The 24,493-nt window shown below is 32.2% G+C and overlaps 2 protein-coding genes across 3 annotated transcripts; both read left to right on the forward strand.

The window, feature by feature from the left end:
• The first annotated feature begins 5,511 nt into the window (after positions 1 to 5,511).
• LOC147403696 (dof zinc finger protein DOF5.7-like) lies at positions 5,512 to 6,294 on the forward strand. Its single transcript, XM_086437571.1, has one exon. The coding sequence runs from the start codon at positions 5,512 to 5,514 to the stop codon at positions 6,292 to 6,294; it is 783 nt and encodes a 260-aa protein (XP_086293697.1).
• Positions 6,295 to 18,832: 12,538 nt separating this feature from the next.
• Positions 18,833 to 22,717, forward strand: LOC147403697 (gamma-glutamyl peptidase 5-like). Of its 2 annotated transcripts, XM_086439384.1 has the most exons (4): positions 18,862 to 19,416; positions 21,631 to 21,780; positions 21,848 to 22,015; positions 22,407 to 22,717. In XM_086439384.1, exons 1-4 carry the CDS (start codon positions 19,108 to 19,110, stop codon positions 22,509 to 22,511), a joined length of 732 nt encoding a protein of 243 aa, XP_086295510.1. In that variant the 5' UTR covers positions 18,862 to 19,107; the 3' UTR covers positions 22,512 to 22,717. The 2 variants fall into 2 exon arrangements, with proteins under 2 accessions (XP_086295511.1, XP_086295510.1); XM_086439385.1 differs by lacking the exon at positions 21,631 to 21,780 and having other exon boundaries at positions 18,833 to 19,416.
• Positions 22,718 to 24,493: the final 1,776 nt, after the last annotated feature.

Below are 24,493 nucleotides of genomic sequence, written 5' to 3' on the forward strand. Positions count from 1 at the left end.
TTTTCTTTTGTTTGATGAGTTGTTTGCTTTCTCAACCAAAAAAAAAAAACTTTGCTTGAATTGGTTATAAGCCTGTTTTCTCTCTGCTTTTGCTATTTATCATTTATAAAATTATTATTATTACTATAGGGTAAATAGCCAATAATATAATGAAAAATAACCGTAGAAATCCAGGCGATTTGTTTTTCAGTAATGCTGCAACCATAGGTATATATTTTTTCCTTGTGTATCGCAAAGAAAAAGATATATGGTTCTGTGCCCTTACCACGTCAACCATGTATGTTGTATTACTGACTCTTTACGATAACATTGAAGTTGTTATTGGAATTGAAAAAAATAAGAGTCCGGCTATCCCACGCTCGTTTGTGGAAGAGAAGTGTGCGAACGAATAAGCAAGTCAGCTCTTTGGATGTAAAAAAATAAAAAAACATAATTTCTACGATTTAGAGAATTTTTTCACGTTTTTGGCAAACATTAGAGAAAAAAAATGAGGGCATACCTTCCTTTGACCACAATCTTACCTCTGAAATACTTTTCTACAAAATTACCTGAAGACCTCAACTACAAGACTACTACAACCTCTACCCACAAAGCAATCATCTACAAAAATCAGTCTATCTAGTCGTTCACCCTAACCTTATCTTCTGTTGAAGGAGAGTCTCATCTTAGGTTGAAGTTACAAGGCAAAAAAAAATCCATTTCATGCCCCTGCCTAAGACAATGGGTTTTGGTGAAAAAGAATCTGTTTTTTTCCCTACAATGCATCATCGAGATTCATTTTCATCCAATGGCTGACATGATCGTTCGCACACTTCTCTCCCAGGAACGAGCTTGGGCTAGCCGGACTCAAAAAGTAAAAGAATGTTTAATAAGATTTTTGGAAACAGAAAAAGAATTTTGGTTGAAGATATAATAGTATAGCAGGTAATTAATTCATTGATTTGCCTACTTAATTGATTCATCTGTCAATCGGTGATTTTTTTCTTTAAAGTTCAAAGATTGCTTAATTTTTCTTATTCATTTTTTGTTTATTTTTTTTCATTGAAAGTTATTCTCCTGATTATTGAATTATTTTGAACAATTCACGTATTATATATGTTAAAAAAAATTAAAACAAAATTTTTTTTTTATACAAATTTTTATAAAATTTGATAAAAGAAAAATGCTATTGGTAATTGTTGTATTGTGTAAGAGTTTGAATGGTCATCCTTCAAAATTTTTGAATCCATCTTTTTGGGTGACAAATGTATCTTTCATCATTTAAAAAATAATGAAATGCCCATCTACATTTAATTCAGATATCATCTTAATTTTTCAAAGTCATGATCTTCCTTTATAAACCAATAGAATAATAATTTCAATCACCACCATCATTGTTACCCTCACCACCATGTCATTGTCATTACTTTCACCATCACCAATTTCATCATTACCATAATTATCTTATTACCAATTTTTTAATTTTTTAATTTTTGAATTGAGTCGTGCCAATATTTATTGCAATTTTCACAATTCTGACGTGGAGATGTGTACATAAGTATAGATGATTTTTACTCATATCATGAGAAAACACATCTATGGTTATGCGCACATCTCACGTCAGACTTGTGAGAATTGCAGTAAATTCCCTGTGTCATTTCAGCATTTTCCTTTCGAAATTTTGAATGAAACCAATAATACACATATAAAATATAATCAACATATTTTTTCTTTTATCGAATTTTTTTACTGAATTTGTCCGTTCCAAATCAAATAGAGTTTGAATTTTTCACATATCAAAATTTTGCCGTATTCGGAATTTGTAACATGGATTTGACACACTAACAAGATAAATTTTTGGAGAACTACAAAACAAAACAACTTCGAGTAGACAATTCTAGGTTTTTCTAGAAGGTTTTTAGGCGAAGTTTATGGAAATGATGGATTGGAGATGAGTTTGAAAAGATTTAAAATAGTGTACAGGTTGAAGAGCCCATGTATTCTCACATTCTCGGTCAATGTGAGATTAATCTTATAGATAGTGCTATCATCGAAGAACAACATTGTAAGATCAAACTCTCAGTAAAACTTAGGCTTTGATACCATGAAAGAAAAAGATTTGTCGAAAATTATTGGATGTTGATTACAATTCTCATTGAAGTTATATAAATTTAAAATATTCATAAATATGAAAAGATAATCAATCAATTAATCCGATTCGAGATATGTGATGAGATACACCATAGCATTTATATAGTGTATCTCATGCACATTATTACAATGCTTAGATTTTATCTCTATTAAGTATATAATCTCATTAGTTTTAGTGAGGATTTGTTGTATAGGATTTCTTTCCATTGTATATTTTTTTACCCTATAGTTTAGGGGCTGTTATTTAATATTTCATGCATTCTAACATGTTTCCATACTATTTTGAGTCGTGATAAATTAATGCTCTTTGTTTGTTTTTTGACCTGATAGTTCACAAAACCATTGATCATTTGCTTTGGGATACACAAGGAAAAAGATCTATGATTCTGTGAATTGTTAGGTCAGAGAGTGTACTTAGAACACCAGTTTGTCACGATTATACTATTTTTCTATGTATTTTTTTTTTTTTTAAATTTAATCATTCAAAAATATTTACAAAGTTTCATGCTCTTAAAATCAAGTTTTAATCACTTGTTGGAATCTTTTGACATGATTGCACAATGACTACTATTGCCCTAATCTAAGAATCTTGACCAGAGTCATCAATAAATTAATCATTTAACAAAAATAAAAATGGATCATAGCATATCCCTGCTAGATTTTGTAACATGACCCACAAACTAATTACTACATCAACCCAAATTCATATTCGGAATTAATTTTTGACTTGTAGACCATAAAACTAAGTAACAATTCCAAGACCCATAGATCCATTAAGATAAATAGTCCAATCTACGAAATGAATTAGTTCTTTCACCAAGTCTTTGAGACTTATTAGTTCTCTCTCTCATTCCCTAAATTTGATCCAAGAACTAATAAGTCTCAAAGACTGGGTGAAAGAAATGAATTAGTTCTCTCTCTCATTCCCTAAATTTGATCCAAGAAATAAATATGGAAGATCAGGACCGTTAAAATCTGATTGGATGGGCATCTGTCAAATGTACTTTCTCTGTATATCTCTGACTCTTATCCAAAACTTTGAATTGTTTTACTTACTTTACCCTCTTAACAAGTTCTTTTAAAACTCGAAAAAATTAGAATTGAATCATCCATAAAATCGAATCAACCCAATCGATTTGATTCGATTCAGTTCTATACGTTGCCAATGTCTTATAAACCCATTTGTAAGCAACACATTTTTAATATTAAATAAATAAAAGTGAACATGAAATTTTATAATAATAAATTATTAATTTATTTATAAAATAATTAATCTATATCTTAATTCTTAAAAAATAGTAATACACTCGGTTTTACAAAACACTTGTATCGTGAATCTAATCAAATTGAACGATTTTTTATTTTTTTAAATCGGAATCAAATTGCAACTTGTTCCACATAGAACTAAATCAAATTAGTAAAACTATCAATTTGATTTGAACTGGATTAAGTTGCACCCCTTTGAAAGGAGGTATGCTCATTAATAGAAATTTCATATGATGGTTGACACCTCAGATTATTTGGTGTATTATAAAAGAGGGTTGGTGTGAAACTATAAATTCTAAAAATTAGATTAAATTAAATCTAAAGTAGAAATCACCAAATAGAGTAGTTGCTGATGTGTACAAGCTCAGCACACGTGTAATATATTACGAGTAATCAAGTGGGGGTCCAGGTGGGGTTGGAAAGTAACTTAACATGAGAAGGAAGGGACATGGTTGCTGATTCTGACACACCTACTTCTCCTTCTGCTGCCTCGCTGACACACCTACTATCTTCCTTCCCTGCTTTGCTTTACTGGACACTAGTGTCAGTCTTGCTGATGCACGGGCTATTGAATACTCAATGACCCAACACTCCCAAGGTGCCACGTGGTATCCCTTCTTGCATTTGTGAGGACAGTCCCATTAATGTCTTGGCCAACCCTTTTATTTATTGAGTTAAGATGACAAAGTCAGGTTGATTGGCTATTTTCAGCCAATGACTTGGGTACTTTTCAGCCAATATGGCTTATCTCAAAATTTTGAATTTGCTGGAATGAATCATGTTGTTCATTCAATTATGTCTACTATCACTCTAAGTGTGTATTCATATATACACACTTTCACTTGGGACCGTAGATGTTTTACACCCGAAATTTGATCTGTTCTGATCAGATAGCTTTATATTTTGGATGGTGGATTTCGATTTCAATAAGGACCTGATTAGATGATATTGAAATGCATGGTTTTGGTTCTACCTTCTCTTGATCCAATGTAATAATTACTATAATGTGAAAAAATGTTTAAAATATTTATATATTTTCTCTAAACGTATGAAGTTTAGTTTTTTATTGATCTATATGGATTTGATTCAATCCAAATCAACCCAATTGTTATTGGATTGGATTTGGGTCATAATATTGAGATCTTATAAAAATTGAGTCCAACATGCAAGAGTGCAAACCAAAGTTTATTAGTCGATTTTGAGTAAGATCGGATCCAGACCTGACCCATTGGTTGTGCTACTCTCACCATCTTAATTCACTTTCCTTTTTATATTCCTCTTTTTAACTTAAGAGTGGTGATGAATGCACATCAGTTGGATACATGACTAACGTGGCAAAAGCACAAAATCATAGATTTTTTTCATCGGGATGCACGAGAAAAATGTGTATAATTGTGCCCTTGCCATGTCATCCGCATACCCCAAGCTGTGTATTCATCATTATTAGGAGAGAGGACTAAACCATCTCAAGGAATTTTTACTTAGTTTTGATGTATGATATGATCTATCGGATCCAACAACTACATCTATTAATATTTGGGTTGACCTACCTGATTAGTGTACTCTAAACCATTGGATTTTCCTCGAGTGTGCCGCACCCCTCAATAAAATAGGTGTGATTTTAGGTAATCTTACTCAAGTCAACACCGGAGCAGCAAAGTATATTATGACAGATGGGAAAGCCAATGCTAATCTATAAGAAAATGACCATCTTACCCTTCATCTTCTAAACAAATCCCATTATGTATCTTTCATTAAGAGAGATGCTATTGCCAAACTAACTTTTGTTAACGCCACACCGACTGTGTGCAATTCTTTAGACAGGAATTGTGTGGCACTAACAAAAGGTTGGTGTGACAATAGTAGCTCTCTTCATAATTCCAACAGTATACATCTTCAAAGCCACCCTACCCAGATATCCTTCCATTTTGTTTTGTTGGTACAGTGTGCTCTCTCTGTACTGCCACATCAGGATCAGATCCATACACAAATACATTTTATTTTTCATTTCAAACTCTCACTTCTTTCACTAACATCAGAAGAACACATCACCTTGTTCCCTCTCACTCTCACTGTCTTCTCTTCTAAAAGCTTCTCTCATTTACTAAGATTAACATGATCTCGCCGGCTAATATTCCAGAAAATCCGATATCTGACACCAACCAGAACTCCGGTGGAGGTCGTCAGATTTGGTATCTAAAGCCTCAAGAAGAGAATCTCAAATGCCCAAGGTGTGATTCTCACAACACCAAATTCTGTTACTACAACAATTACAGTCTCACACAACCAAGATACTTTTGCAAGACATGTAGAAGGTATTGGACTAAAGGAGGAACTTTAAGAAACATACCCATTGGAGGTAGTTGTCGAAAAACCAAGAAAACTAAATCAAACTCAACAATCTCTATAGATTCAAAGGAATCATCAGAGACTAATAATGGGTTGAAATTCTCTAATGGGTTCTCTCAATCCATTGAGTTTCAACATGGAGGGAGTGGTGGTGGTTGTTTTAACCAATTTGTTTCTAATAATCCTTCTTGTTTCGACATCGGTTCATCGATGAACTATTGTTCTTTAATGGGTGTGGGCTTTAATGGTGGGATTGAAGATATGGGCTCAATTGAGTCTTTGAATTATGTAAGACCAGAGAGATTGGGTTTGGTTTTTGGTGGAGAGAATCAGGAGAGAAGTGTAATTGTTGAAGATCAGACACAAAAAACACCACCCATTTTGTTTCAGAATATGGAGATGTCAAAACCAGAGGCTTATGTTGTTAGTAATCCAAGAGAGAGTAATGTTGTTAGTGGTAACATAACCGAGTGGTTATTTGAGAGCTCTTCTAACTGGAGTGGAATGCAAGCATGCACTGATTTGCATCAATACAGTTCCTTGCCTTAGAGAGACAGAGAGATTCAAATAACCCATCTCAGATATTATTCTTTTTTGTGTTGTTTTGTGAGGATCCAACTCAAGATGAGAGGTGAGGGTTGAGTTTTCCTAAGAGGGTAAATGATAGCTGGTAGTTTTTGTTGGTGATGATGATGATGGTGTTTTTTATTATCAAAAGTTCTCTCTTTTTTGTGTGTGTGGCTGTCTTTGATTTTATGTTACTTCTGAAAAGTATAACTAATGGCCTGTTTATTGTTTATTGTAAGGAAGAAAGCTACAGTTGAAAGTTGAAACTGAAGATGGCAATGTTTTAACAAACAATAACTACACACCACATCTGCTTTGATCTCTCTCTCTCTCACACACACACACACACACACACTGATGTGATGAAGCCATGTAGGTCATGCATGTAAAATTTTATTTTATTTCTCAGCCCAGTATGAGTTTCTCTCTCTCTCTTCTTGGGATCTGTTGTGGATTTGATGCCGTTGTTGAAGAGAATTCACCTTTGATTTGTTTTGTTTTATGTTTAGTCAGTCTTCAGATCTATCACTTATCTCGTCTTGGGATCTGTTATGGAATTGAGGCAGTTGTCGAATAGAATTCATAGATCATCTTATTTGTGTTGTGTTGACTCACACTTTGGATCTCTCACTTACCTATCTCACAAAACAGTTACCTATCTTATTTCAGGCATTTCTGTTAGTAAACAAAATAAAAACACAACTAACTAACGAAGCTGACAAGTTGTCCCTACTCTTGCCAGGAGATTCCTCTCTCTCTCTTTCTCTCTCGCTCGCTTTATGTAATTGTAAGTTGCACCATGGCATGATTCAGTGGTCTGCAAAAGTAGTGATTTGAATTTTGAAGTGTATTTAATACAAGATATATATTGTCAACATTTTGAGAGAGAGCTGGACATCTTAGGGTTTCTTTTTCCTGTGAAGATGCTGTCAAGAGTTTTCCCATACTACATCTTTGGATTAGGTCTTTAGGGTTAGTTTTGTATCTTCTTTCTCTTTGTCTTTCTTCAGTTCTAGAAATGGATCACCATTTTTTTTCCCCTTTAATTTGATGCAGCTTTCGTCAAAGATTAACCCATCTAAATGATTAATTGTGTGGGAACTTGTTTTAGCAATTAAAGAATTTTGAAACAGATAATAATTGATGAAATTCTGATTTCAGATAACTGCTCATTTTAATTCTCAAAACGTGATGATTTTTCAATTTAAACGAGATACACAACTCCCTCGAGATACATTTTTTTTAAATGGGAAAGTGCAATCATGTATATCGAGACATACAGATCCACGATTCCTGAACTGATCACGTCGTTGAATGGAAGAGCTTTTGTGTCGAGAAACTTAAGAAAAAGACTTACGGTTTTGTAACTGTCAAGTCAGAGATTGTATTAAAAAAGAAGGTCAGAAAATCACGATTCCTGATTAAATAAATTTATATCATATTAATTTCTACATAAATCTAATATGGACTCATTATAATCTTCAAGATAATCGATTCAAATCTCATTCTTTCTTTAAAGTATCAAAGGCTAGATCTTCTAATTAATTAACCTCAAGTCTAAGTTACATCAGGTGGTGGACGGGGCCAAAGGCACTTATCGAGATTCGAAAATCAATTTCAACGATAACCCTGCATTAGAAATCTTCCATCAAACATCTTACAATTCTTCATCCACCCTAACAAATCCAATGAGTACGGAATTTACAAGCTTACATGTATGACATGTCGTCAAATATGGCATCGTAATGATGGGGTGTCGTTTTTTTCCAACTTTGAGTCAACACAGAATATATTCAAGAAATCTTTTTTGTTTGATCTGGGTTTCAGTTTTGTTTTGTTCCTGAAAAGCTAAGAGAGAGAGGGTGAGAGAACTAAAACGAGAAAAATGAGTTTGTGTGGTCACCATTACTGGCTTCTTTTGAACTTCAAATAAAAACAAAACCCACATTACTCTCATCATCATTGCATCCACTGCTCGCCAAGTTCCAGTTGGATTGCCAAATTAAAAATTGGTGTGGCAATAAAAGTTCTCTTCTTCTTCCTTCTTTTACCCAAAACACACCCCTCCCCCCCCCCCCCCCCCCCCAAAACACCCACCCACCCACGAAAGATTTTTTAATAATATCTCACCAATAATATTAATTTTTCTCTTTTACTCTCTTAAATCCAAATCACATAGGTAAATTTTGATCTATATAATAAAACATAATGATAAGTCTAACTCATTTGTCCAACATTTATATCTTATAAACAACGTATCTTGAAGAGAGTTGCCCCTTCTCCTTTATCTTTTCTCTACTTTCCCTTCGTAAGAATATTTCCAAATTATTGTCTCTTCTTTTCTATCAATTTTCAAAAACATCGCTATAACTTTTTATATTACTTTATTTAATATCTTTTTTTTCTTTTTTTTCCTTTTCTAATAATAACCGTTCAAATTTAATGTTTTTCCTCTTTCACCCACTAAACCCCAAAGAGAATGCTCGCATTGCGGCACAGGCAAACTCTAGTTATCAATGATACTTGACACAATATATTCAATACCATTAAAGCATTGCTTACCTTAAAAAAAAGAAAGTACGTACCCCTCATCTAATGTTATTGTAAACCAAAAAAAAAAAAAACTATCGACATCAAAATATGCCATTTGTATATTGCAAATCGAAAAACATAGAAGGTACATTACCTTGCATTCTTCATAATTAGGTTCTCAAGTAACAAGTGAAATACAAAAAATCTAATTTATTCTAGAAAGAATATACTCTAAAGAGTTAAAACAATAAAATTAGGTAGGACATAAACTAGTTTTTTGTCTTCTTCTTTGGCTAGGAAAGCAAGCGCATAAACTTGCATCAAACCAAAGATCACTAGGAAACCTATGTTTTTTCGCCCATCTTTGGTTGTATGTTTGTTTTATTTGTTGTGCATCAATGATTCTTTGAGGTTTATTGTTCAGTTCGTCAAAATCAAAGCTGAATCTAATATTCATTACTATTAGCCTATTATGAAAGGAATATAGTATCCTTGATCGACGTTTAAGGCTCTCCTTCAAACGAACTATTGAGGTGAGATCAATCCCAATAGTTATATAAATAAATTATTTCAATTTAGATCTTTCTCGAAATCCAAAACCTTGATCCAAACCAAAGTTATCATCAAGTCATCTAGATATCTTTCGTGAACGAGACGATAATTTTATTGAGGTGAAAATCTCATGTACGATTCTATAGAGTGATAGTAAATGTGATTTATCTATCAACTTTTTCACTATCACTCTCAAAAAATCCAACTCTACCTTATGATACTACGATGATTAGGGTAATGTGTAAAAGTTTCATTTTCTTTTTCTTAAATCACAGGTACACATCTATACCCTTTCGAATGGATTAATCCCGGTGATTACATGCATTGACGAAAGTTCCTCAACGTGCAATAGAATAAGTTAGTAGATCACCTGATTTCAAAGATCAAAATCGCTAGTTTTATTGTTGAGCCAATTCCCTAGAGTCCCATTATCTATCCAATCAGATATGTAATCTATCCAAGCATTTTGGATCTTTTCCACATCAATCTGACCCGACCCGTTGCCAATGCTTAAGAAAACATTACACGTGACCTGGTTTCATTAGCTGCTATCAGCCATTGTTCGTTCAGGTGCCACGTCAGATTTTATAATTATATTATACCTTATCGATTATTGCCATTTAAATAATACTTCTGTGGGAGATAAGAATACATGTGTTATAAATTCATTTGCCAAGAATCAGAGTAGATTGAAACACACGTGACCTCTTGCACGTGCTCCTTACAGCATCCCAGAATTGCAGAGGACACCGGTCGGGAGATATTAATGGCTAGAATCCGTACATTCTTTTAAGTCCCGATATTACCCTTAACAATATTTCATATTACAGTATCTTAAAAAAAACTATCCAATAGGATTTTGTTAGAAATTCGATTTGGTTCAATTGAAATTGGGATATTGAGTTTAACCCATTGAATCAAATAAATCAGATTTTGGAAAATTTTTCCTTTATAAAAGATTTTGAGGGAAAAAAATTTAGTTTTTCATTTTATAATATATATGAAGGGTTAGGATCCCTTAACTCTTAAAAATGACTCATGAAAAAAATACATGATCCCAATCTTTTAAATGCAAAGTCCAATAGTTGAGATTTATCGTTGGGATAATTATATCTGAGATTTGTATTATCAAGATACTAATAAATATCAACTATTGGATTTTGTGTTTAAAAGGTTGGGATCATATGTTTTTTTCATGGGTCATTTTTTAGAGTCAATGGATCCTAATCATATATACAAAAAAAAAAAAAAAAATACTAATTAATAATTAAATTTTAGAGTTGTGCTGGAGTGATCTCAAGCTGGAACCTCATATCGCACTTTTAGACGTGAAAGTGAATAAGAATCATAAATGCTTTTTCACTCGTATCTCGATGAAAGTATTTATGGTTTTCATACACTTTTACGTCAATAAGTGCGATATGAGGTTCCAGCCTGAGATCACTTTATCATTATTCTAAATTTTAATTGTAGACATTTACCTTTAGGGGTCAATATCAAATGACTCATGCAACAAATAGATTCTTGACCACGAAAACAAGATATCGAATGTTTTAGTTAAAACATATTTCTTGAGATTATGCCACAATATCCCTAAGATAATCTTGATAATTGAATTTCATATTTTAATAATTGAAATTTCTTGTTTCGTTGATCTCAAACCCTCACTATTATTTTTGTGAAAATAAAAGAATATAATTTAAGAATGATGTCTCTTGATCTCAATGAATGATTAAATAGTAGCCTCAACAAAGTTTTTTTTTTTTTTTTGTGTTCCACAGACAAATGGATGAGACTGGAGGATATTCCCTGAGTATGCTAAAATGATGAAATGAATCCCCAAAAAATATTTACCGATCCTTGGAAAACCTTTGTTTTCTCTCCCATCCTGATGGTTTGTTTGATGATAGTGTGCCAAGTCATTTGAAGTAAGAAAAATCCAATAATATTGCTAACTTCCACATTACAAAAATAAAAATGAAAAACAAAACAAAATTAAAACAATGCCTATGTTTTTTTTAGTAGGGTCATCTAGATATGCCCTCAACGTTTTGATGAATATTTGATTTCTCCTATGTTTTCAAATTGGTAAGATTGCCCTTGACCTCCATCTTCTCAAATAGATTAATAAAATGACTTGGATGTACTCATCTTCAACAGGAGCCAAAAGCCCATGATTTTTCTTTTCAAAACATGTAATCTTCAACCTCTTGAGTAAAAAATATCATCTTCAATTTAAAGATACTATCTATTTTAACATTCAAACAATTGTTGTAGTAGTAGAAGACAACAAAATTTTGGTAAAAAGGTCTCCAAAAATGGGTTAAGATGAGCTTGAAAATGATGGATTTTACCATTCAGGTCGAAGAGTTTGAAAACAATAAATTAAAAAAAAAAAATTAGGATTATTTTTTGCCCTTAGAATGATGATGATGACATTTTTCATTAGCCAATAGGAAAAAATCGAGATCAAGGGGTATGTCATCAGCTTAAAAACTTTAGGGTATCTCAAATGTTTTGAGAGGAAAGTAGGACCCACCAAATGGATTGGATTAGATCCGATAACTTTATATGGGATGAAGTTTGGATTTAAGTAAAAAATTTCGGATCAATCCGATCCCCATCCATTGACAGTTATGTCATTATCCACGTATGCTGTAATTCCATATTTGCATATGAGTGGGTGGGACAGGGGCACTAAAGAATGCACCATGGGACGCACAAAGGGGACATCGAGTTATCCAAAGCACGATAATTGATTTTTTGTTTTTTTTCCTCATAAAAAGAAAAATAGTCAATTGGATCTATTTTATCACTAATTAATGTCTTTGGATTAGGACCTTACAAAGGGATAAGTGTCCATTGATACTTGACTATTGTGGTGTAAATGGGCTAGACTTTGATTTGAATTTTGATCAAATTGTTTACTAGGTTTGGCTTGATCATATTGTTCAAATTAAGTCAGTGTGGGCCCTCATTGACATTCGTGTTGATTGATCAATAGTGAACTTCAATCAAACCTGATTATCTTGACTCTGGGTTCACTTATTCTAGTATTGAAACTTTGGAACCAGAATCGAGATCCGCTGACTCAACAAAAGTGATTCACAAAAATAAAAATACGAGATCTTAATCGTTAAACATAAACATGAAACTCAATGATTGAAATGAAAGTACTTTAATCAATTTTAAAGTGTTGTTGAATCAAACATTTATCTTGATAGGTGGATTTCATATTTTTTACATTTAGGATTTCCTATTTTGTTAGGACTCACTTTAGCTAGGTTGGATGTAAACATATGTACATATATGTGTGTTTGCATATATTGTTTTGTCCTTAAGATGTATTCATTATTTTATCTTTTAATGCAAAAACAAAAAATAAAAAATAGGGATGTTTAGCAAAATAAATGCTCTCGTAAAAATGTCATTTCAATAATATTTATGTAAGCGAACGGATCAAGGGACATATGAAAAAACATATGTAAAAATAATGTACCATTAATAAATTTTCAAAATATGGGTTAGAAGTTTCAGATTGAGCTGATTTTTTTTTTTTTTTTGTGAGGATTGTATCTATGATGGGAAGATCATCTAAAATAAAAAATAAAAAAATCAGTCCAATCTAAAACTTCTAACCCCATTAAAAGCGATTTAGAATGTGGATCGTCGATTTTTTATCAATTTTTGCCAATAATTTGTAAATCACTTTTGATGGATCTAGCAGTTTCAAATTGAGCTGATTGTTTGTTAGTATGATCTTCGCATCATAGTGACCATCCTCGCAAAAAATTAGCTCAATCCAAAATCTCTAACCCATATTTTGAAAAATCATTGTTTTTTACATATGTCCCATGAACTGCCCCTTTATGTAATAAAAGATGTCAACTTAGCTAAGTTAGTAAATATGTGCAGAAAGTTGATCCCATGATCTAGGTTCAAATCCCATTGAAGTTACTTTCACCTTAAAACCTAATCACCTTGATTGCCTAGCAAATTTTTTTATTTTTTTGGTAATAGATGGAAAAAATACTTTAATTAACACGAGTTTGTACATATCGATCTGTACCTACCCACACAAGCATCCTCTTTGGGATTAAGGAGGGTAGATGAGAACAGACAATTAGTTGAAGGGGTATTATTGGAAATGAGATAGTATAGAAAAAACAATAACATTGGATGAATTTTATTTAAAGAGATGGAAAAAGAGAAAAAATAATAAGATTGGAATCGATATCCTTGTAAAGGAAGTGAAGGGGAAAAGACAATAAAAATAAAAATCATCTACAAGATTCATAATGAGATTAAATTCTAACCCCTCTTTATACGGTAAGTAAAGCTATTGGAATCTTTTTTTATGATTTTATATATGTACAATTAGGGTGGAGTTAGGAATTTGTTTACATGGGGGCAATTTAAGAGTGAAAAAATTTTAGTGGGGCAAATAAGAGTCAAAATTTTTTTTTTTTTTTAATGAGAACAATGTCGATGGATTATAGACTCTGATCAATATCTGTTGTTGTTAACTGACACAACATCTCATAATCCCTCATAGACTTTGAAAATTTTGTGGGGGGCAAGTGCCCCCATTGCATCCACTGTAACGTGTAACAAGATGGAACCGACAGGAATTAAACCATTGTATATGATCATATTGTTTGGTTATTGTCTTAGATTTCGCTTCTATTTTTGCAAGTGTTGGAATCACTTCCAACTAATTTGTTTTTGCTTAGATAGAGAAGTAACTTCTACTTCTCACTTCCTCACCCCCTCCCCCCCTACCCTAGAATTGGGTCTTCTCTAAATTAGTGAAAATGACCGAAATGACCTTTTCTTCAACCAATAAGTCATCTTCAAACTCTCCAATTTTACCCTTTATGATAGTTCCCAAAAATAATAACATATATAACCTCTCTAATCTAATTAAATCCATATGGAAAATGTGAAGGTAAGAAGATATATGATGTCTGCCATTTGCTAGGAAAAAGTGGGAACATAAATTGACATTCGATTGAGAAAGTGAAAAAATAGCTAATAATTGATTTTTTTTTTATTTAAGAAAATGGAGAAAACGAGTTAGCTTGATAAATCATGAGTTGACTCGGGCATCTCAATAATATATTAAAATTATGGGTGATTCAAACATTCTCATCCACATTTTAATCAATATTAGAAAGGACCCATGTGCTTTCAAACTGATGGGGCCTATGTCTTGTAGGAATTATTATTGTAAAATGACTTAAATGCCCTTGTTTTAATCTCAATAAAATCATTTTCTTGTAAAAACTATTTTTTTTTATTTTTTATTTTAAACTATTTTTAACCTTTCATGACTTATTCAACTTTAACAAGAAACCCCTGATTTGTTTTTTTTTAATCCAAAAGATCATCCCTTCCCCTTCAACAAAATCCTATCATGTTCTTGAGATTTGAAGGTTGAAGAAGATACAATTGTAAGATTGAAGATTGATCCTCTTCAAGCCAATAACCTCTAGAGTAAATTATTTTTAACTTTATCCAATCTTATTTTCAAAGCTTCATTCCAATGTTTAGTAGAAATCCTTAATATTTCTATTCAAAAATCCATTCTTTTACTTCTCTGAAAAGTCTATCTAATTTTTTGAGTTTTGAAGGTTGAAGATGAGGATTAAAACACTTTTTTCTAAGGGAAGATAACCAATATTTTAGAAAAAAAATCTTAGTTTTTTTTTTTTTTAAAAGTTGAAGACAAGGACAATTAAGTCATTATACATTAGTCTTGTTACAAATCCTAGGTCAAGGAAACATGTCATTAATTTGAAAACATAGGGGTATCTCTATTATTGACCAAAACCAGCGAGGAGGGGTAGGTACGTTAAATATATTCTTATTTTAAAAATTAAAATTATTTTCTATTTTTCTTTCGAAAATAGAATATTGATATATATGTGGCCTTAGAATAAGCTTCAAATCCGACCAGGGACAAATTTGAGGCGAGTTTTAAATCGTGCTTTGACTTGTTTCTCAACAAAGATGATTTTATGTGAATTGCCGAAAATAGCCCAACCCTTCCATAAAGATTCCTGATAATATGACTGGCCAAGTGGCATATTCAATCAACTCCCTAATGGGACAAGTTTAAGAACATGTAAATCTGTATGCCTAGGGATACATGGTTCCCTCGGGATACACTTTTTTATGTTGAAGTGCAGTCGTGTATCCCGAGATGTACATATTTATGATTCTCGAACGTGTCACGTCAGGGAGTCGATTGATTATGCCAATGACGTGTCATATTATGACGACTCTTTCATAAAATATACCCAAAAGTGTCTATCTTCAAAACATTAAAGTAAGTTATTTTACTTTTAAAATATTAGCAACTTAGGCCCAAATCTAATTGACAGTATCTTCAAAACATTAGAGCAAGCTATTTTACCTTTAAAATGTTAGCAACTTAGGCCAAAATCTAATTGACATTTGCATTATTTATATATGAGAAACATTTTCTTTACTAACTTAGTAAGATTTTAAGCCCTATTAAAAGTTATTTTTCTCAAATGGATTACTACGTTAGCAATTCAACACGAGATCCTCTAAATTTCGTTTAAAAACTTAGATCCATATTTTTTTCAAAAAATAATTTTTCTTGGGCCTGATCCAAGGTTTTGAAAATGGATGGCTAGCGAACTTTCACCTACTTCCAAAATTTAAAATTAAAATTCAATGGTGAAAAATAATATTATTTTCCAGGTTTATAAAGTTTTGTCCTCTACAACTTTGAAGCTTCAGATCATGCTTTTTAATGTCACAAGGTGGGTCCGAGGACCCTTAGTAAAAATAATTTTAATTCCAAGGTTTATAAAATTCTGTCCTCTACAACTTTAAAGCATCATATCATATTTTTTTATTGTCACAAGGTGGGCCCAAGGACCCGTAGTAAGGCTGAAATCCTTACTAACTTAGTAAGCTAGTCGTACTCTTTATGTATTGCACTCATCCAAAACTGGTTATAGAGACAAAACAACTCACAAGGAAAACAGTTTCATCCCTCTAAATAACAAGTAGGACATAAAAGTAATTTAAATCATAAATATTGTTATTTTAGAAATCCCATCACCAGTTGTGTGTGACACAAACGTCCCATCATCTATAATGTTGTGAGAGACAAGCATCTTCACGTTATAATATCATGGACCTACTTTATTTTCGTCATTCATCCATTCTAATTTTATTATATTTTCTCTTTTATGTCTTTAATTCACTTATTAATTTTCATTTTTTATGTTGTTAGTCTCAACTTTTTTAATAATATATTTTTAATTCTATTTTTTTTCACTTTTACCCGAAAGAAGATGACCTTTTAACTTTACTATATTTTCCATTTTACCCCTTTAATCAACTTTATTATTTTTCAATTCTTATCCCTTTAATTTCAATTTTTTTTAATAATACCAATTCCATCAAGTTATAGTTTCTTAGGATTTACTTTATTTCATTTATTCTTCATTTCTCCTAATCTTATTATATTTTCTCTTTTACCTATTTAATCCACTTTATTGTTTTACATATTTTACCCTTTTAATCTCTTTTTTTTTTTTTTTATAATAATAATACCTTCGTCTACTTTAGTTTTCTTGCTTTTACTTCCTTAACTTGAGAGAAGATGCCCACACCTACTCTATTAGTTCTATAAAGGAAAACATGAGACATGAGGTGTTAATTATGGACTTCCGTCCCATTTTGATGAAGCTAACTTTTAACACGTGACGATACAACGACAAACTTTTGGCCCCCCATTTGGTGAATGAAACCTAATATAAAACATAAGTTTGATTGATTGTAGAAGAGTCTACGGTATTCTTGCACATGTCACCTTGAGATTAATATCAAGTAATGATAAGTAAATAATAACACGACTCTATAATTGAGGTTGGGAAGCGATTGGCACCAATATGTTCCAAGAATAATGATTTTTTGATGCCCTCCAACACTCCCAGCACATAATCGTAGATCATTTGCCTTGGGATATATAGATCATAAATCCTTTTCTTGTGTATCCTGAGGCAAAGGATTTGCGGTTATGTGATAGAGGCGTAGGGTGGCATATGTCAAAGGGTGTCAAATTATCACGACTCATATCTTTAATAAGGAGTCATTACGAGCTTTGTAAATAGATACAAACATAGGACGGCGATGGAACCCACCAACCCTACATGACTTTGTGAAAAAAAAAACCAAGGGTTATGGCCTTCATCTTGAGCCTGAGGTAGGGTTGGGTTAAAAATTTCCAACCCATCAAATCTAGTTTAGGTAATCCCTAACAACACCCAGTCTAGCCTGACCCAACCCGTTAGTATATTGTCTGTGTATATAATATGTATGGCTTTATAACAAAAAGTATATATTTAAAACATATTATAATACATATAGATTTTCTCTCATCTCTATCCTTTTTTTTGAAATTTGGAAGAAGATTACCCAATATTTTGATGAAAGAAAATATTAAATTACTCCAAATTATGCATAAATTGATTTTAATTTTTTTTTAAAGTTGAAAATCATTGAAAATCAATTTGATTATGGCCCAAACTTATTAGGGTTGGGGTTGCATTTGACCAACTTAGACCTAATAGAGGCATAAGACTGGTCTAAGGTACAACCTACCCCTGAATCGAATCCGCCTCTTTACACCTCTAAGCATGAACAAGAAAATTGCTATAACACGAATTACAATAGAGAAGAATCATATTGATGCTTGAAATCTTGAATCTTAATACCTACCAAAGATGACTGAGTTGATTAAAGATAATAAATAAAATAATAATTGAGAATCTCAATGTTAAGACATAACATTTACATTCGGCTTGTGAGAGGTGATATCAAACCCACTATAAGATGCGACAGAGCAAATGAAAAAAAACAAGATTTCTCATGATATAAAGTGAAACTTATGCAATTGTAAAAATTGACTTAAGCGTTGTAGTTGAATTTACTTAAAAGGGAAAAAATAAAAATCAATAATCCAAGAAGACGACTAGAAAACTTTCGGTGTCCGATCGAGGAGGTGAAAACATGTCCCACATTGAGTACTACAATTTAGCCTTTTTTTTTAAAAAGAGTTTGAAATCCCAATATTTTCCACACATATTGAATGATGTGTAATGCTTTTCTAAATCAACTCAGATAGGATAACTTAAAAACTCACGGACATGACATATACAAGAACCATAGATTTTTTCCCTCGGTATAGGAATCAATTGAGTTTATGTAAATTCAATTAAGATTTTCAAAATATGGGACGAGTCATCTCGGATTTCAATCAAGTCAATTTGTCTATTATATTATTAAGTTGACTCATCTGAGTCAACTCGGTCAAGGACCAGTTTTAACTTTTAACGAGTTTTAAGACAATGGTTGAAATTTAGAAAGAAATCATTAAAATTCTAGCAGATATATGTTTGGAAGGTGAAGAAGGTCTACTAAAATATGAATTAGCTACTTGGTAAAATTTGGTTTCACAAATACAATAACAAGTGTTTGTGCTCAACAGCTAAGGTATCTCAAACTTTTATAAACGTTACTGCTGTCTTCATCGTTTTAAAGCACAGAGAGCTATAGAGAGGAAGAAAAAAAGGAGGAGAAGAGAGGCGTCTCTCAAATCTCAATCAATCTCAGATTCTCAGCTGAGACTGAGAGATCGATTGAGAGAGAGAGAGAGAGAATAGAAAAATGGGAGAGAAAAGATTTGCCGTTCTTCTCTGCGCAGAGGATTCGGAGTATGTGAAGAAGATATATGGAGGGTATTTTGGGGTATTTATGAGGTTTTTGAGGGAAGAAGGAGAGATTTGGGATGTTTTTAGGGTGTCCTGTAGAGAGTTTCCTGAAGATGAAGAACTTGGATTCTATGATGGGTTTGTGATTACTGGTAGTTGTAGTGATGCTCATGGAAATGATCTTTGGATCTGTGAACTGTTGTCTCTTTTAAAGAAATTGGATTTAATGAAGAAGAAGGTTTTGGGTATTTGTTTTGGACATCAGGTATGAATTTTCTTCATTTTTTTTTTATGACAATCTTCAATAGGGTTTGTTTAATTTTGTTTTTTTTTTTTTTTTGGATCTGGGTTTGTGTTTTTTTTCATTTTTTTTTTTTTGTAACTTTGGTGTAATATTTGGACTGTTCTGGTTTTTTTGTTTGTTTGTCTGTGTGTGTGAGAGGCTTTTGATTTTGAGGCGTGTGTGTGCTTTTTGATTTTAAGAGTTAAAAGGATTCTAAGGGCACACGTTTAGGTGTATTAAATACATTTTGAAAAATAAGCATTTTAGAGTATTTTTGGTAAGAAATTCAATTTTCAAGATGTATTAATGCTTTCCTCACAGAATCCTTTAAAAATTAGTGAGATTCCTTCCTTGATTAATAAAAATCTTGTACTCCCGGGAGTTGGTTTGCGAACCTACTCTTTGTCTGATTTATGGACCACGTTGTATTTTTTTTTCCCAAGCCTATTAATCCATTGCCGTTTAGGCCCATAACTTTGTGCATCTACCCACCAATATGAGCCCCGGTTGGTGATTTATGGCCGTTGATTTAGTAAGTCTAGGGTGGTTCCAGACTTAGGATTAAAAATGCGGCTAAGAGATCACCAATCAGGCTGATTTTTTTGTGTATAGGTCTACGTCCTACCAAGGTGTAAGCCACAGTGAGCCAGAAGAATTAGATTAAAGGTTTACAAAACAACTCCGGGAGTACAGGATTGAGTTTCCACTTTTATTCTAAATTATTAGTTTTGATTTGATTTGAAGAAATTAGGAAGATTCAAAGAATTTAGTAAGTTGGAATGGAATACTAAGTTAGGCAGAGTTAGTTTCTCTTGACTTTAACGTAAATGCCTTGACTCTTTTTGACTTCAAACAAATCAAGGGTATTATGGATGAATCATCAAATTAAAAAATGTTAAATTTATAAGAGTCGTGCTGGATCGACCTCAATTCACACTTTGCTGATGTGAAGTCGTGCACACAATCATAGATGCTTTTCACTCGTATCCCGATGAAATAATCTATGGTTATGTATATTACCGTCAGCAAAGTGTGAATTGAGGTCTGTAGCTTTATTCGATTTTTATAATTATAAGTGTTTAATGAGATGGATTTTTCTTGAGTATTCCTAAAAAAAAAAATATATTTATTATTTTATATTTTTGTTTAAAAAATAAGTAAGGGTGAGATCGTCATTATGCAATAGTATTTTTATCAATATAAGAATTTTTTTTTTTTCTAAATACCATTGGTTAAGGAAAAAATAATGCTGAAGTGACCTCAGGATTTGGACCTCACATCATATGCCCCAGGGATCTCGAGGAAAAGTAATTATGGATCCTATCCACTTTCACATCAGGATGTGGGATATGGGGTCTAATCTTGAGGTCACTCCAACACCACTCAATGATAAATGCATTTCAGAGGTATTTGTCAAAAATTCTAATAAAGATTGTTAACTTCTCTATAAATATTGGAAGTTAATATTTTTTCTTAAGTATTTTAAAATAAATAATTTTATTATTTTTTATTCTCTACAAAATATTAAATATGATTGCAAACCTCTAGTTATATTTAATTTTTGTTCTTCACAAAATATTAAATATGGTTGCATAACTTGGTTGAGTTTAGTACTTTATTCTTTGCAATTTTTTTTTAGCTGATTTCTTCTTGAGTTAGATTTGAGTAATTAATGACGAGTCACCTACAAATCCAATCAAGTTGAGTTGGCCACTTTTTGAGTAGGCTCCATGAGTTTTAAAGCGATGCTTTCATGAATATTGATATTGTTGTTGCACATAAATGCAAGTCGGTTAGTAGGGTCGTGGATGGTTTGGGTTTGGGCTAGTTTTATTGAGCCTTGATCCGATCCTAAAGAGGAAGGCAAAGTCATAGACCAGCAGGGTGCAAACGGGTTAAACCCTGAGCTCATCAGGTTGTTTCTTCAAATTTTATAAAAGATAAATAAGTAAATTCATGCACTTTTTAAAATCATTTGGAACCTATTTGATATTATTTTATCAATAACAGTTATTACTTATTAGAGGTGAAAGTAAACTTGTTATTTTAAGAATGTTTTTGTTAGTATCTAATAGACTCTAATCGGGCCGGATTTAATGGGTTTCGGGCTCAAAATCATGGCCCTAATCTTTTTCTTTCTTTTTTTTTTGTTTTGCTTGCGTTCCATGATTCTTCCTGTTGCAACAACAATCATAGATCTTGAGCCGTTCACTGGGTGGAAAGACAGGCAGATCAGAATCGGGTTGGGATATTGGCATAAAAACAATCAATTTTTCGTCCTCCAAATTATTCAAATCCTTACAATTGCCTTCCAAGCTCTCTGTGATCGAATTTCATCAAGACGAGGTTTGTAAATCTAGTCATTTCTTTGTATGCTCCTTGTATCACTGAATCACTTGAAAAATATAATCAGGTTAGGGAGTTACCTCCATCAGCTGAGGTGATAGCATGGTCAAGTAAGACAGGAATTGAGATGTTCAGTTATGGAGATCACATGATGGGCATACAAGGTCATCCTGAGTACACCAAAGACATTCTTGTTCACCTCATGAAACGTTCTCTCGATCGCGATCTCATTAAGGTAAGAACAATCAACATTATCTTGCGGTACGAAATTTAATTAAAGGGTATGGACAAGGAAAAGGAATCAATTACAACACACAAATTTACGTGAAAAAAAATAATCCTAAATTACAGAAAAACCTCGTAGCTACACTGATTAATCCACTCCAATGTTTTACAATATTTCCACACCAATGTTTTAAAAATCCCAAAAATGAAATATTAGGTAAATATGTTTGGTTTCTTCCCGAAATCAGGTAACTTCAACTTCAAAAACATGACCGAATGTCACATGATGTAGATTACAATATTTTAAGAACTTTTACAACAACAACAACAACAAATAAATTAATTTGGGTGATGATCTCTTGGTCCACTTATTGAATGGTTCTTGATTAATCTTTTGGCAGGAGCACCATATCGTAGATGCGATGAAAAGCATTGAAGCTTGCGATACCGATAGAGAGGCATGGAAGAAATTGTGCAAGAGCTTTCTTAAGGGTGGGTTGATATGATTATTAAGTTATTCGAATGATGGAGCAAATTAGATGTAGTATTTAGAAGATCAATCATGATGATGATGTTGAAGTTTATCAGATTGATTGGTGAATCCAACTAAAACTTATTGAACCTCAATAATTGTTTTAACTTTCAACAGTAGTTGTTTCTTCTTCTAGTATAACCTCAATCATTGTTGTTGGAATGAGCGAAGGTTTTGTACTTCAGTTCTCGACCAAATTAAGCGCATTCGGTTCGGAGTACAACCTAACAGGACAAGAGAATCTTCAAAAATCACCTTTGACACCTAACACAATATCCATCAATCTCTGAAATTTGAATTATCTTACTGACTTAAGCATCAAAGTTTCTTTGATAGATATAACACTGATGTTTAAAGATAAAATAATCTTAAGTTTAACGCGTTTTATCAATGATCTCGATGTGTTGTGACTGTTAGAAAATTACTTTACAAATTGGTTAGTACATCATTCTTTATATTTCATGAATCTAGCATATATAGTACAGCAAATTAATTCACTTTGCTTCAGCTCAGGGTTGTATCTAGTTTGAACAAATCTAGATATTCATGGCATGGTTTTAAAACTCAAAAACTCGATCGGGTACAAATGCTCACCAAGTTCTATCAAGTCGGTGAGTCAAATAAAAATATATTAAATTTATAAATATTATTTTCTGCATTTTTTCTTCGATCATTTTCAGGACTAATTAATTATCTCTTTGAGACTAATGCTTTCCCCTGCTAAAGAATTTGAGGGGAACTAATGATAATCTAACTCGAAAATTTTCACTCTGTTTGCACTCATTCAACGTGGCAAGTGCATAGAACCATAGATCTTTTTCTTCGCGTATAAATAGCAACTCTTAGAGAGGATCATAGTGGTGGAAAAAATTGGTCAAGATTTCTGTAAAAGGTGGAAAAAAAAATCCAGCCACGCATTTCTTGACTCAATAATCTCACTTGAAATCCAATTGAGTCAACTTTACTGAGTTTCAATCTTAAGTTGACTTGATGAGTTTTAAAACTATGATTAATAAGACCTTACTCATATCTTTATTTGTAATTTAAAGATGTTAGAATAGAGTATAAATAAATATAAAATTAATGGGTAGGAATTGATCACGAAAATGCCTAAATATAATATAAATATTTGTGTTTATTTATTTGGAATTATGGTATTGATTTTAGTTTCTATATGGTTGGCTGTGAAAATTGGGTGGAAAATTGATTTTCTGTTAAAAATATAGGATTGTGCATTTTCTAATAAATTAATTTTTTCACCTAATCCCTTGGAAAAATTATATTTTCAAAGAAAAAAAATGTTCAGAATTCTTGGATGATGAATACATTTGGCCATCACAATCAATCAATCTAATACTCTAATAAACCTAATTGGTGCAGATCTAATATCTTCAAGATATGTGATGTGATACAAGAGAGAATGTTATGTTATTTTACATTTTCCTAAAGATTTTTTTTTTCTTCACATAATTCATTTTTCTCATGATCATTTTTAAAAAGAAAATTACTTTTCCTTGAAAGCAAATTTCTTGCTTTGTAAATAGAGCAAGAGAGCTAGTGGTGGCACCTTTAGAGCAATAAATCTCTACATTTAGAGATAAAGCCGTCCGAACCAAACTCCAATCAGACTTCAGTTTGAAGATCGGATGTTTTATATCACTATTCAAGGCTTCATATATAGAGTTTGGAGACCTTTTTGAAGCACTTGACTATATCATTGTTTATCATTTTCAGATTTAGTATTGTATCATCTTCTTTTCTTTTTCTTTTTTTTTTTTTAAATATTATTATTACAAAAATGTCACTTTTACTTTTTTTTTTTCTATTTTTTCCAGATTCCCTCATTTCTTTAGAGACATGAATAGTAATTTGATGCCTAGTCTGGTTGGAGCACCAAAGTGGTTCGAGGGCTTCAAAATGAAGAAGATGCCAATTTGTTGCTCTTAAGAAAATTAA

Source organism: Akebia trifoliata, chromosome 4, assembly GCF_017979445.1.
Source record: "Akebia trifoliata isolate Shusen 1 chromosome 4, ASM1797944v1, whole genome shotgun sequence".
NCBI classification, from domain to species: Eukaryota; Viridiplantae; Streptophyta; class Magnoliopsida; order Ranunculales; family Lardizabalaceae; genus Akebia; species Akebia trifoliata.

Coding starts and splice junctions, on each gene's coding strand:
- LOC147403697 (XM_086439384.1), top strand. CDS start 19,108: ATGGGAGAGAAAAGATTTGCCGTTCTTCTCTGCGCAGAGGATTCGGAG. Junction 21,781..21,847: donor TCGAATTTCATCAAGACGAG/GTTTGTAAATCT, acceptor AAATATAATCAG/GTTAGGGAGTTACCTCCATC. Junction 22,016..22,406: donor TCGATCGCGATCTCATTAAG/GTAAGAACAATC, acceptor ATCTTTTGGCAG/GAGCACCATATCGTAGATGC.
- LOC147403696 (XM_086437571.1), top strand. CDS start 5,512: ATGATCTCGCCGGCTAATATTCCAGAAAATCCGATATCTGACACCAAC.